We start from the raw sequence: 15,953 nt of genomic DNA, 5'->3' as shown, positions 1-15,953 counted from the left end.
TGCACTGGTGTGCGAGAGCGTGCTCTGGTGTGCGAGAGCATGCACTGGTGTGTTGGAGTGTGCGCATAGCGCGGCCTGGTGTGTGAGAGCGTGCACATATCGCGCTCTGGTGTGCGAGAGCATGCTCTGGTGTGTGAGAGTGTGCTCTGGTGTGTGGGAGCGTGAACATAGCGCGCTCTGGTGTGTGGGAGCGCGCACATAGCGCGCTCTGGTGTGTGGGAGCGCGCACATAGCGCGGCCTGGTGTGTGCGAGCGTGCACATAGCGCGGCCTGGTGTGTGCGAGCGTGCACATATCGCGGCCTGGTGTGTGAAAGCGTGCACATAGCGCGCTCTGGTGTGCGAGAGCGTCCTCTGGTGTGCGAGAGCGTGCACATAGCGCGGCCTGGTGTGTGAGAGCGTGCACATAGCGTGCTCTGGTGTGTGAGAGCGTGCACATAGCGCGGCCTGGTGTGTGAGAGCGTGCACATAGCGTGCTCTGGTGTGTGAGAGCGTGCACATAGCGCGGCCTGGTGTGTAAGAGCGTGCACATAGTGCGCTCTGGTGTGTGGGAGCGTGCACATAGCACGCTCTGGTGTGTGGGAGCGCGCACATAGCGCGCTCTGGTGTATGGGAGCTTGTACATAGCACGGCCTGGTGTTTGGTAGCATGCACATAGTCTGCTCTGCTGTGTGGGAGCGTGCACATAGCGGGGCCTGCACACTGGGGGCATTGATCGCCTCAGTTGGGATTCCAGCGTCATGGTGGCGCTCCAGAAAGGACCGGAGCCGTACTTGTAGGTAAAGGCCCGCATGACTGTGATTGGGCCAGGAGAGTATAGGGATTTTGAATTACGGTTAGGGCATTGGATGGAAAAAGGGGGGTGGTGGAGTAAAGAAAGGGGGTATAAAGGGGAAAAGTGCGGGAAGAGGAGCCATTACAGGGGTCATCCTATTGTGAACAGTACCACCCACCCTTGTATTTTGATAAGGGAGTTTTTAATTTGTTTTATATAAAAAAAAAAGGTTATATATATACAGTTATAGATATCTCTGAGTTTGTAAGGAAGTCATAGTGGCCGGGGGGTCCTTGGAGTTGGTGGAATTTGCTATGGGGGGAATTTATATGGATGATTCCCTTCAGGGTGGAATTATGGTCGGCTGATCTGGCACTTAATGGGGCTCTGGACGGGGTGTACCCTGGTTGCCAGTGGAGGCCTTCTTTTACCACTGATGGTGGTGTGGTGCCCTTGAGCTGGGGGTCGCAGCTAAGGGTAAAGGTTAATCAGATTAGAAAACACTTGGATTTTAAATGTGCCAGATCTTGGAGCTTCAAGGACCTTCCCTCCCCATAATGTTTGGTATTTAAATATTATTGTTATTGTTTGTTAATAAATGGCCGCTATGGCCAATTATATCCAAATAAACCTGTCTCAAGTGTATTATTAACTAGAAATTGAAGGGTATGGGGAGAGGGAAGAGGATCTTATCGGATGGATGGGAGGAAAGGAACGAGTAGGCCATACATGGTCATGCTCTGCTGCGCCTTCCTTTGTCCTTTGTGAGACTGGCAGAGATAGCAACGCTGTACTCAGTCATGTCCATCAGGCAAAGAGAGGCGCTGTGTGTGACTATGCTGCTCCATTCAATCCCGTCCACAGCTGTGATGGAAGAGGCCTCCAGACCCCTATTCTACTGGGCCCCGTGATCAGACAGTTATACCCTTCCTCTGGAGAGACCATACATGACTTTAGTTGGAAAACCCCTTTAATTTTAATGACTGACAGTTGACGTCTGATATAAACATTGGACATCACGATCGCTTTCATTTGGCCTAGATCAGGCCTGCTGCACCTTAAAGGGTTATTCCCAAAATAGCATATGATCCCCTATCCATAGGATAGAGAACAATTTGCTGATCGTTGGGGTATGACCATTGCAACTATAGACATTAAATATTTACATTATACAATGGACTCTCATGGTGATGGATGCTACAGTATCTGTCAGAGACATATATCCTGGAGTATACATTAACTTGTCCTTGTTGATAGGTTGCTGGAGTCATGTTATGACTATAGCACAAGTGACCGCTGCAGCTAATCACTGATCGCACTCTAACCACTTCCCCTGCTCCTAAGGCATGTTTGTTTCCTATGGCCCCATAAAGTCACTATTGGATCAACCCCATTTTTAAAGGAAACATTATATGAGAGATTTTGGGACCCCCAGCTGTTAATGGAGCTGCGTTCCAACATCCTGGCACAGGAGAGCCTTGTGCTTATTGCCAGTCCACATCTTCTTCCCGATCCTTTGTAGGAGAGAAGGGCGCCACCACCCTTTGGCTGGAGCTGGGCATAGGTCCAGCTCGGCTAGACTACATCTGCGGCATATACACTTCTAGCCAATTGTCTTTTTGCACATTTAGGGAGGCTTTCACACTGAGGTTTTTTTTGCATGTTCATATTATATTTTAGAAAACAAATACATCTTTTATGGGTACAAAGCATGATCTTACTGTCCTCACCCCTCATAAGTTAAAACTCCTTTGGTGCATATAAATGTCCAAAAAAGGCATCCATATATATATTAAAGTCTGTTTCTTTTCATCAGCTTTCTGCCAGCACTATAGGTACTGGAACTTTCTTTCACCTTATTCCCTGTTATGCATTGTTCCTGCAATTGTCAAATGGCTTGTCTGCCCTTTTAATAAGACAGAGGTAGTAGCCAATATATACCTGGATTCCCTGTGAGCCTACTTCACCCACCAAATAAACCCTTCTAGTCAGTAACATGGAAACAGTTAATGATCTGAATTAAAATTAGTCACCCCTGAGCCACTGCCTCCTTAGGCTATTGTCCATGTATCTTTGCATGCTGAGAGTTGTAGTTTCACAAAATCTGTGTATCTACAGGTTGGGACGAATTGTTAAAGTTGGTGTTTGGGGAAGGCTGCATAATTTTTACATCTGTAACCAGTGATATCACTCGGACGACACATGAACGTAGATCTGCAGCCGTCTATTAGGGGACTTGTGTCTTCATGATTTACTGCAGAGAAGCTTTATTAGGTTCCATATCGATGAAAGGACATTCCAGCCTATTAGCCGTCAGTGATAAATGCTGCTCCGCGTCTTCTGCTGAGTCTTGTTGGCGTAATTGAGTTCAGCTCCACCTGTTAGGAGAATATCTATGCCTGTGCAGAACGTCCCCTCTGCTGCCAGGAACAGCGCAGCATTGGCGCACTCCTCAGCTGTCCCCATGCGACCCAGCAGCTGAAATCAAAAGAACACATGGGATCGGCACTGGGTAAACAGAAAGCCTACCTAATGTTTTATACAAGAAGCAGGGCTAAGGAGTAATCAGTTGAGGCAGTTAATAGTTGAATGCACACATACTGATACACAGACCCACGCTATGGAAATGAGTGTGCACACAGTCATGTACAGACCCATTCTATAGACGAGTGCGCACACAGTGATGTACAGACCCATTCTATAGACATAAGCGCACATAGTGATGTACAGATCCATTCTATAGACATGAGTGCACACAGTGGTGTACAGATCCATTCTATAGACATGAGTGCACACAGTGGTGTACAGATCCATTCGATAGACATGAGTGCACATAGTGATGTACAAACCTATTCGATAGACATGAGTGCGCACACAGTCATGTACAGACCCATGCTATAAACATGAGTGCACATAGTGATGTACAGACCCATTCTATAGACATGAGTGCACACAGTGATGTACAGACCCATTCTATAGACATGAGTGCACATAGTCATGTACAGACCCATGCTATAGACATGAGTGCACATAGTGATGTACAGACCCATTCTATAGACATGAGTGCACATAGTGGTGTACAGACCCACTCTATAGACATGAGTGCACACAGTGGTGTACAGACCCACTCTATAGACATGAGTGCACACAGTGGTGTACAGATCCATTCTATAGACATGAGTGCACATAGTGATGTACAGACCCATTCTATAGACATGAGTGCACATAGTCATGTACAGACCCATGCTATAGACATGAGTGCACATAGTGATGTACAGACCCATTCTATAGACATGAGTGCACATAGTGGTGTACAGACCCACTCTATAGACATGAGTGCACACAGTGGTGTACAGACCCACTCTATAGACATGAGTGCACACAGTGGTGTACAGATCCATTCTATAGACATGAGTGCACATAGTGATGTACAGACCCATTCTATAGACATGAGTGCACATGGTGATGTACAGACCCACTCTATAGACATGAGTGCACATAGTGATGTACAGACCCATTCTATAGACATGAGTGCACATGGTGATGTACAGACCCACTCTATAGACATGAGTGCACATAGTGATGTACAGACCCATTCTATAGACATGAGTGCACATAGTGGTGTACAGACCCACTCTATAGACATGAGTGCACACAGTGGTGTACAGACCCACTCTATAGACATGAGTGCACACAGTGGTGTACAGATCCATTCTATAGACATGAGTGCACATAGTGATGTACAGACCCATTCTATAGACATGAGTGCACATGGTGATGTACAGACCCACTCTATAGACATGAGTGCACATAGTGATGTACAGACCCATTCTATAGACATGAGTGCACATAGTGATGTACAGACCCATTCTATAGACATGAGTGCACATAGTGATGTACAGACCAATTCTATAGATATTAACATTTTAGTTCCACTTTAAATTCTCCAATTACATTTCAATCATAGGCCAGGCAGCAGACTATAGATTATTTTAGGACAGTCTGTAATTTGTGCCCCTTTCACAGTTTAAGGGATTCTCCAGGACTCCATAACTGATGGCTCTCCTAAGGATCAGATCAGTTGGCATTTGACTTTTAGTACCCACCAAATGCTACCTCTCCTTTATTGTTTACCAAGCACAGCCCTATAAATTTGATACAGAGGGTGCTGTCAATCAAACTCCCACCAAGTAGACGATGTCAATACTGTAGTCCCAGAAAACACCTTTAATTGGGAAGCTACAGTGGAGGCCAAAAGTATTGGCACCCCTGCAATTCTGTCATATAATATTCAGTTTCTTTCTGAAAATGATTGCAATCACAAATTCTTTGGTATTATTATCTTCATTTAATTTGTCTTCAATGAAAAAACACAAAAACAATTGTCCTAAAGCCAAATTGGATATAATTCTACACCAAACCTAAAAAAGGGGGTGGATAAAAGTATTGGCACTGTTTGAAAAATCATGTGATGCTTCTCTAATTCGTGTAATTAACAGCACCTGTAACTTACCTGTGGCACCTAACAGGTGTTGGCAATAACTAAATCACACTTGCAGCCAGTTAACATGGATTAAATTTGACTCAACCTCTGTCCTGTGTCCTTGTGTGTACCACATTGAGCATGGAGAAAAGAAAGAAGACCAAAGAACTGTCTGAGGACTTGAGAAACCAAATTTTGAGGAAGCATGAGCAATCTCAAGGCTACAAGTCCATCTCCAAAGACCTAAATGTTCCTATGTCTTCCGTGCACAGTGTCATCAAGAAGTTTAAAACCCATGGCACTGTGGCTAACCTCCCTAGATGTGGACGGAAAAGAAAAATTGACGAGAGATTTCAACGCAAGATTGTGCGGATGGTGGATAAAGAATCTCAACTAACATCCAAACAAGTTCAAGCTGCCCTGCAGTCCGAGGGTACAACAGTGTCAACCCGTACTATCCGTCGGCGTCTGAATGAAAAGGGACTGTATGGTAGGATACCCAGGAAGACCCCACTTCTTACCCCGAGACATAAAAAAGCCAGGCTGGAGTTTGCCAAAACTTACCTGAGAAAGCCTAAAACGTTTTCGAAGAATATTCTCTGGTCAGATGAGACAAAAGTAGAGCTTTTTGGGAAAAAGCATCAACATAGAGTGTACAGGAAAAAAAAAGAGGCATTCAAAGAAAAGAACACGGTCCCTACAGTCAAATATGGCGGAGGTTCCCTGATGTTTTGGGGTTGCTTTGCTGCCACTGGCACTGGACTGCTTGACCGTGTGCATGGCATTATGAAGTCTGAAGACTACCAACAAATTTTGCAGCATAATGTAGGGCCCAGTGTGAGAAAGCTGGGTCTCCCTGAGAGGTCATGGGTCTTCCAGCAGGACAATGACCCAAAACACACTTCCAAAAGCACTATAAAATGGTTTGAGAGAAAGCACTGGAGACTTCTAAAGCGGCCAGCAATGAGTCCAGACCTGAATCTCATAGAACACCTGTGGAGAGATCTCAAAATGGCAGTTTGGAGAAGGCACCCTTCAAATATCAGGGATCTGGAGCAGTTTGCCAAAGAAGAATGGTCTACAATTCCAGCAGAGCATTGTAAGAAACTCATTGATGGTTACCGGAAGCGGTTGTTCGCAGTTATTTTGGCTAAAGGTTGTGCAACCAAGTATTAGGCTGAGGGTGCCAATACATTTGTCTGGCCCATTTTTGGAGTTTTGTGTGAAATGATCAATGATTTGATTTTTGCTTCATTCTCTTTTGTGTTTTTTCCTTGCAAGCAAATTAAATGAAGATAATAATACCAAAGAATTTGTGATTGCAATCTTTTTCAGGAAGAAACTGAGTATTATCTGACAGAATTGCAGGGGTGCCAATACTTTTGGCCGCCACTGTATCATCCAACCTATTGTTTAAACCAGGTTTTGTGTTAGGCTATGTTCACAGATTGCGTTTTTTCAGGGGGGTTTTTTTCTTCAGCAAAACCTGATCTCTTGGCAGGAAAGAAGCTGCATCAAAAACACAGGTTTTGGTGCATTTTTCAGGATCCCAAAGTCCAGCTTTGCTTCCACCACAGAAGCATGAACACAGGTCACCAATGCAAGACATATGTGAAACCATATTAACTGGAATTACAAATGTATCAGTGGGAGAGGTGAATTATTCAGGAATAGTTTACCTAAGACACTGGCTGTGCATTGAGTTTGTAGGACACTTTATTTTCACACTATGGTCTGCCATTGAGTTGCTCAGGGATTGTTCAGTTTCACACCTCCATAGGCCACAGGTATTGTTCAATCTCACATGTAGCTCAGCCAATGTTTACACTTTTACACATCATTAATTTAATTACACTGTCCTAATCCAAACTGCCATCTCAGGTGACCAAGACAAGATGGTAAAATCACAAAAATAAATGAGTTTCACATACTGCTGTACTTGCTTATTTTCACTAAAAACGCAGCAAAACCTGATAGCTATATTCACACTAGGCGATTTTTCAGCGTTTTTTTCACGACCCATTACTTCCAATGGGTGAAAAATGCTGAAAAAACGCTGAAAGAAGTGACATGCTCTATTTTGCAAAAAAACATGCAAAGCACAAAATCCTGATAAAAAAACAAGATGTGTGCATGAGAATCCTGGAATCTCATAGACTTTGCTGGTACTGTAAAACGAATGTGTGAATATAGCCTTAAATGTATTTTTAAATATTTGTTGTTTTTTTTACAATCTATATTTAAAATTAAAAAAAATATATACAGTATATAGAAATCTTGAAATGTTCACATTGTTTTTTTTGGGACTCAAGCCTCCAAGCCAAAATAAATGTACATAGCAACAATAGTCGAATTCCTACTCTTATACTTTGTACTGTACAATCTAATGTGGTTGTGTAAAGGTGATTATGAAGGGAAGGGGAGCAGGTGAGCTGTGATATCCCCTATTTTGATTGGTTGGTCCTGTGTTATCAGCTGTGTATAGAGGTGTTACCAGTTATTGTAATCCTGCCTCTGATGATAAGGAGCCTTCTGAAAATTCTTCCTGAAAGGTCAGGATGTAGGAGTCTAAAACAGCAAGAAGTGGTGACGTGTTTCTATTATACTTTTCCTCTGATTGTTCCACTCCTGATTTTGGGTTACAAATACTGATGTAAAATACTGACCAAATACTGAACGTGTGAACGTGACCTTAGGAACATTGATAGAATCCCACAGCCTGACAATCAGCATGGATATACTGTATAATCCTGGATACTTGTATTATTCACCTCTAGGCTCCATGTATTTTTACATTTCCTTTTGATTTTTGTGGCTGCACTTTTACCTGCGCGTCCTTCCCTCCCAGGATCATGGCGTCCGGATCAGTAGAATGACTGGATAACTCCTTCCACAGCGGGGTCCATATGTTTCCAGGAGATATGCTGAAGGTACAGTATACAATGGGGTTTAATGCACCGTACATAATCATAGATTACATGAACAGCCATGTAATGCATGTATATGATAGTTACAATCGGCACTGCAGCCCTGTCTATAGGGGAGAATAAGAATATAGCACTGTATGGGAGAATATTAATTGGTTGACATGGCATTTATGAAATGAAAAATCTTTGGACTAAACAACCCTTAATGGTAAGAGAACAGATTATATTCTGTACCTAATATCTGGGTCTTCTCTGGTATGCATGTTGAGACGCTGAAGATGAAAAAACACTTTAAAGGGAACCCACCAGCAACTTTTACCCCCTAAACTATTTGTATGTCAGGATTCCCGTTGTCCTTCTACAGTTTGACCACTAGTGACTGCTATTGTTCACCTTATAATAATTGTGCTGCAATTCCACTCCTTACCACTGAAGGCTGCTGTTGTGTTCTGCAATTGCCTTTTAATAAGATGGCAGATTTTGAATCTGTGGAATCCATCTTGTTTCCTGTTTGGGCCTACTTAAAGGCTCATGGATCTCTCACTCATTGCTTGAGCATTGTGTCTAGCTGGTTAGTCTAGCTCCAGTCTCCAGCTCCTGAACATTCTTACCCAGACTGTTCTCACCTATCTACGGATTGTTTCCTACAACTCCTTTGCTAACTCCAAGAACTTCTACTACCTCTTGCTGTTCCTGCTTGTGCTCGTTCGGCCACTGGATTTCAGCAGTGCTATGCCAGTATCATAACATTGTATGACTGTATAGACCTTTAAAGGATAAGCCAGCCTGATCCCTTTACGATCCTCAAATTACTGCTTCAGCAGACAGAAATTTAATTTTTAAGTTCAGTCTGGAGATGCACTTACAGCTTCTCAGTCTCCTCTGTATTTTCTAACTAGCAGCATCCTCCCCTAGCTGATTAACAGGTCCATGGCAGTGTACTAGAGCAGACGACCTTTCATTCTGCTAGGGGAGGGGACTTCTAGTTCTGGAATACAGTGGAGACTGAGAAGCTGTAAGTGCATTTTCATGCCCTAATGCACTTCCAGGCTATACTTCAAAACTTGATTTCTTGATGAAGCAGCACCTTGGTGCCATAAAGGGATTTCTTTATTAGTTATCTCTTAAAGGGCTACACAGTCATATAAATAGTTTGGGGCCAGTGACGGTGGGGCAAAACTTGCCGACAAGGCCCTCTAAAGAAAGTCATGACCCTTCTCAGGGAATAACTTTTCATACCTGTGGTGAACGAATGTACATATTACCCTCGTCTACTTTCATTTTCTATAAACAAGTACTTCCAGTGTTTCAAGTGATTGAAACAAAAATGAGAAATGCCGTATGCGGTATTGCGGGTTAGCACCATGCTGAGCGGCAATATCGGCAGAGCCCATGCACAGGTGTAGCAATGTTTATGGAAGAAAGAATGACAGCAGATGGTAGACTTTTTGACCTTAAGAATAAAATGTTGAACTATAAAGTGTATTTTTTTGACAATAAGGCACAGCATTTAAAGTGAACCACATGAAAAAACGCTATTAACCTGCAGATTAATAGTCGCAGCTGTAATATAATGCAATTTTTACATTTTTCCAACAAAATTTACAAAACCAATTTTTTTTTTTTTTTTTTTTAAGGACCACATTCCATTTGAAGTGACTTTAAGGGACCTATGTGACTGAAGACACCCAAAAGTGACACCATTTTAAAAACTGCACCCCTCAAAGTGCTCAAAACCACATTCAAAAAGTTTATTACAACCCTTTAGGGGCTTCACCGGAATTAAAGCAATGTGGAAGGAAAAAATAAAAATTTTACTTTTTCCAACAAAAATGTTGCTTTAGCCCCAAATTTTGAATTTTCAAAAGGGTAACAGGAGAATATGGACCACAAAATCGGTTGTGTAATTGCTCCTGAGTACACAGATACTCTATATGTGGTGGAAAACTAATGTTTGGGCGCATTGCAGGGCTCGGAAGGGAAGGAGCACCATTTGACTTTTGTAGCTCAAAAATTGGCTGTAATAGATAGAGGACACCATGTCGCGCTTCCAGAGCCCCTGATGTGGGTAAACAGTGGAAACCCCCCACAAGTGATGCCATTTTGGAAACTACACCCCTCAAGTAATTTATCTAGAGGTGTGGTGAGCATCTTGAGCCCACAGATGTGTCACAGAATTTTATAACGTTGAGCTGTGCAAATGAAAAAATACATTTTTCCAGCAAAAATATTGCTTTAGCCCCAAATTTTTCCTTTTCACAAGAGTAACAGGAGAAAACTAACCCCAAAATCTGTTGTGCGATTGCTCCTGAGTACATCAATACCCCATATGTGGTGGAATACTACCGCTGCTGGAAACAAGCAGCAGCGGAAGTTGCAGATTGAAAATTGCAAACTGCTGCTGTAGTGCCTGTACATTGTTGTGCCTAATACATTATAGTGCCCAGCACACTGTAGTGCCCAGTACATTGTAGTGACCATACATTGTGCCCAGCTCATCCTTCTGGAGACATGCACCCCGTAAATTAAGCGGACTCTTATCACTACAGAAATGCCAAACATGTGGAAGCTAAATGTGTGGTTTAGGCACATTGTGCAGCTTAGAAGGAGGGAACATTTGGATTTGGGAGCAAAGAATTCAGTTGATTTAATTTTTTTGGAGGGGGAGCCATAGCGCTTTTCCAGAGCCTTTGTGCTATCAGCAATGGTGAAGCCATTGCTTTTTTGTGGATTGAGTTGAAGCTTTTGTTGGGAACATTTTACATACCATTTTGGATCAAATTTATCCTGTGCTCTACGCTGAGCACTTATATCGGGGTTTTCATCTAAATCTCCGTGACGTGATTCAGATGAAATCCCCGAGGGATGAATTCACATGAGGCAGCAGAGTTACTCTGGACTCCATCTGGCCTCTGTTCAGCAGAGTCCTTCTTTTCAGAGGTGCACAAAACTGTGGCCAACTGCGCTTTTATGCATGCCTAAAAATATGGACACCGCCGGATCACAGGCCAGACGGCGTCCACGGTGCCTCCATCTTCCTCATTATAGGAAATCTTCTGCCGGAGGTTCTGTCTGAATCACGTACTTTAGAGATTTACACAGAAACCACAGTGTAAGTGCTCAGCGCAGAGCACCGGATAAATGTAAGCGATAGCGAAACGCGCGTTGTGAGGGGGTTTGTGGTGTGCCATCCTGGTCAGTATATATACCTATAATTGGTCATGGAGTAGTTCTTTACACTCATGCTTATGTGATTTGGACGCATTATGTAAATAACATGATATTCTCCTAAAAATTATTATCATTATTTCTTTGGTCACTAGACATATTTTATTTTGGATACTTTGTATATGTATATTTTTTGCACAGTGAACTTTATATACATATGGTTTACTGATGTGGTATTATTTATTTTGTCACTACATATTTATTTACAGTTAGGTCCATATATATTTGGACAGAGACAACATTTTTCTAATTTTGGTTCTAGACATTACCACAATGAATTTTAAACAAAACAATTCAGATGCAGTTGAAGTTCAGACTTTCAGCTTTCATTTGAGGGTATCCACATTAAAATTGGATGAAGGGTTTAGGAGTTTCAGCTCCTTAACATGTGCCACCCTGTTTTTAAAGGGCCCAAAAGTAATTGGACAGATTAAATAATTGTAAATAAAATGTTCATTTCTAGTACTTGGTTGAAAACCCTTTGTTGGCAATGACTGCCTGAAGTCTTGAACTTATGGACATCACCAGACGCTGTGTTTCCTCCTTTTTGATGCTCTGCCAGGCCTTCACTGTGGTGGTTTTCAGTTGCTGTTTGTTTGTGGGCCTTTCTGTCTGAAGTTTAGTCTTTAACAAGTGAAATGCATGCTCAATTGGGTTGAGATCAGGTGACTGACTTGGCCATTCAAGAATATTCCACTTCTTTGCTTTAATAAACTCCTGGGTTGCTTTGGCTTTATGTTTTGGGTCATTGTCCATCTGTAGTATGAAACGACGACCAATCAGTTTGGCAGAATTTGGCTGGATCTGAGCACACAGTATGGCTCTGAATACATCAGAATTCATTCGGCTGCTTCTGTCCTTTGTCACATCATCAATAAACACTAGTGAACCAGTGCCACTGGCAGCCATGCATGCCCAAGCCATCACACTGCCTCCGCTGTGTTTTACAGATGATGTGGTATGCTTTGGATCATGAGCTGTACCACACCTTCACCATAACCAGGGGAGGAGTCCTGAGGAGATAATTTGCATATTCCCACTGCATTTTGGGGTAAGTGAAGAGTCTCCGCGAGCTCAAAGAACACTGGATTTTGGCTGTTGGAGCAGAAAAGAGGACATCGGTAAACCGCGCGCCTGCCGGCCTGCACATATTGAAGCTTTTTTCACTGTTTTCAGAACATTAACAGTAAGAACATGGAAGAGTCCAGGAGCCATTTGGTGAGCTGCATATCCTGCTACATGTTCACAGACTTGCCAGTGGAAAAGCCAAACTTCACATGCCAGAAATGCAAGCTTGTGTCCCTGTTGGAGGAAAAGTTGCGAAATCTAGAAGAGAGGTTAACTACCTTGAAAATCATTAAGGAAGGTGAAGAGTTCTTAGACAGAGCAGAATTATCTATTCATGATTCAGAAAGAGAAGAAATTCGAACTGCACATGACGAAACAGAGGAATGGAAGCATGTGACCCACAGAAGCAGGAGGATCGAGAGGCAGTCAGCACCCATACTGCTCAGGAACCAGTACCAGGCTCTCACACAGGAGAACCATGAAGAAATACAGCAAAATAAGACATTGCCAGCAATGAATAACCTTGTAAGCCCTCAGAATCCTCCTGGATGGAGAAAGAAGAATGTTGTGAAGAAAAAAAGGAGAGTGGTGGTCATGGGGGATTCCCTGTTAAGAGGAACAGAGGCCGCTATCTGCAGACCAGACATAACCTCAAGAGAAATGTGCTGTCTTCCTGGAGCAAAAATTAAAGATGTGTCTGACAGGATATCAAGACTCTTCCGACCTACAGATCACTACCCATTCCTGCTAATACATGTGGGGACAAATGACACCGCAAGAAAGGACCTGGAAACCATCTGCAGTGACTTTGAAGGACTTAGGCAAGAAAGTGAAAGAATTGGGAGCGCAGGTGGTCTTCTCATCCATCCTCCCAGTGGATGGCAATGGAACAATGAGGTGGAATAAGATTCTACAGGTGAACAACTGGCTACTTCGATGGTGCCGTCAACAAGGATTTGGATTTCTGGATCACGGAATGAATTACCTATATGATGGACTACTTGCTAGAGATGGGGTGCACCTTACGAAGACTGGAAAACATGTATTTGGAAGTCGCCTTGCTACACTCATCAGGAGAGCTTTAAACTAGAACAATGTGGGAAGGGAAGCAAAAGGCCAGAAAAAGCCATACAGCTGACAAATACTATTGAGATCTCTGCTACTGGAAGTGGAAAGAAAGAACAAAGACAAAAAAATCTAAATAAAAATATGGGAGGAAGAGAAACCAATCACAAACTAAAATGTTTTTATACAAATGCACAAAGCATGGGCAACAAACAAGGAGAATTGGGACTACTAATGCAGGAAAAGAAATATGATGTCATTGGAATCACTGAAACTTGGTGGGACGATACACATGATTGGAATAAAAGGCTAAAAGGATACAACTTATTTGCAAGAAACAGACTTGATAAACGAGGAGGAGGTGTCGCATTGTATATTAGAAAAGTGTATATCTGCACAGAGATTGAAGCTTCAGAGACTGGGAGTTCTGTGGAAACTGTTTGGGTAAGAATACAAGGAGAGAACAACGGAAAGGACACCATTGTAGGCATTTACTACAGGCCACCTGGGCAAGCTGAAGATATGGATGAACTCTTTATGTATCAAATGACCAAGTTCTCCAAAAATATGACATAGTGGTCATGGGAGATTTCAACTATCCAGACATTTGTTGGGAATCTCTCTCAAGTAAAACTAACAGGTCAAGCAAATTCTTATCCTCTCTTGCTGACAACTTTATCTTCCAAAAGGTAGGGGAGAAAACAAGGGGATCTGCTACTTTGGATCTAATCCTTATAAACAGGGAGGAAATGGTTGAGGAGGTAAAGGTGGCTGGGGCCCTAGGAGGCAGAGATCATGCTATTATAGAATTTTGGATAACTAGAGGAGGAAGACATGTGAAGACTCAAACTTCAAGGTTAGATTTTAGAAAGGCAGATTTTAAGAGACTCAGAAAGAGAATAGGAGGGATCCAATGGCTGGATGTCCTTAAGGACAAAAATGTCCAGGAAGGATGGGAAATTTTTAAAAATGAGATTCTCAAAGCACAATCGTTAACAATCCCGAAAAGTAGGAAGAATGGGAAGCATTTAAGGAAACCAGGATGGATGAACACAGAACTTAAACACATGCTAAAAAGAAAGAGAGAAATGTTTATTAAATGGAAAGAGGGAGGCATATCTAAAGAAGATTATAATGCAGTCTGCAGATCCTGCAGGGCACGTATCACTTTAGCTAAAGCTGACAATGAATTAAGGCTTGCAAGAGATGTCAAAAGCAATAAAAAAGGATTTTGGGGGTATGTCAAAAGTAAAAGAAAAGTCAAAGATGCTATAAGATTTTTACAGGATGAAAATGGAGAAATGGTAAGAGAGGATGTTGAGAAGGCCGAACTTTTTAATTCCTATTTTGCATCTGTTTTCTCTCAGAAAGAAAATGTAACATCAACTGATCTTCACTGTCCTTTTAAAGGAATAGAAGAATCCAAGTTATCTGTAAACAGAAAGATTGTGAGGGAATATTTAGCTAACATAAATGAGTTCAAGTCTCCAGGTCCAGATGAATTACACCCCAGAGTACTGAAGGAGATTGTAGAAGAAATTTTAGAACCACTCTCCATAATCTTTGAAAATTCTTGGAGAACAGGAGAAGTCCCAGAAGACTGGAGAAGAGCAAATGTTGTTCCTATCTTCAAAAAGGGGAAGAAGGTGGACTCAGGGAACTATAGGCCGGTGAGTCCGACTTCTATACCAGGAAAGATCTTTGAACAAATTATTAAACAACATGTATGTAAGTACATGGATAAGAATGAAGTGATTAACCAGAGTCAGCATGGGTTTGTAACTAACAAGTCATGTCAGACTAACTTAATTTCCTTCTATGACAGAATCACTGACTGGGTGGATCAGGGAAATGCTGTAGATATAGTATATCTTGACTTCAGCAAAGCATTTGACAAAGTATCTCACACCATCCTTATTGAAAAAATGACCAAGTATGCAATGGACCAGGCAACTGTTAGGAGGATTCATAACTGGCTTAGTGATCGGACTCAAAGGGTGGTTGTAAATGGCTTCACATCCAGCTGGATGAATGTCTCAAGTGGGGTACCACAGGGCTCTGTCCTGGGACCTGTATTGTTCAACATCTTCATCAATGATTTAGATGAAGGAATTGAGGGTAAACTGATTAAATTTGCTGATGACACAAAGCTAGGAGGGATAGCTAATACTTGAGAAGAGAGAGAGAGGATTCAAAAAGACCTAAATAAACTGGAGCAGTGGGCAGCAACCAACAGAATGGTTTTTAACAGGGAAAAATGCAAAGTACTACATCTGGGCAATAAAAATGAAAAAAGCATATACAGAATGGGAGGAATAGAGCTAAGCAACAGTACATGTGAAAAAGACTTAGGTATACTAATAGATCATAGACTGAACATGAGTCAACAGTGTGATGCAGCAGCAAAAA

The 15,953-nt window shown here is 42.3% G+C and overlaps 1 protein-coding gene across 1 annotated transcript in view; it reads right to left on the bottom strand.

Annotated features, from left to right (window-relative positions):
• Positions 1-2,269: 2,269 nt before the first annotated feature.
• Positions 2,270-15,953, bottom strand: part of HSD17B14 (hydroxysteroid 17-beta dehydrogenase 14) — a 33,612-nt gene continuing 19,928 nt past the window's right edge. The window contains exons 8-9 of the mRNA XM_073656330.1: positions 8,084-8,180; positions 2,270-3,251 (exon numbers count right to left, since the gene is read on the bottom strand). Of these exons, the coding sequence (XP_073512431.1) occupies positions 3,087-3,251; positions 8,084-8,180 (262 nt within the window). The 3' untranslated portion in view covers positions 2,270-3,086. The remainder of the gene's footprint in view (positions 3,252-8,083; positions 8,181-15,953) is intronic.

Source organism: Phyllobates terribilis, unplaced genomic scaffold (assembly GCF_046119375.1).
Source record: "Phyllobates terribilis strain yellow unplaced genomic scaffold, ASM4611937v1 Scaffold_12__6_contigs__length_324123572, whole genome shotgun sequence".
NCBI lineage: Eukaryota > Metazoa > Chordata > Amphibia > Anura > Dendrobatidae > Phyllobates > Phyllobates terribilis.
This window is presented reverse-complemented; position numbering and strand designations above follow the sequence as displayed.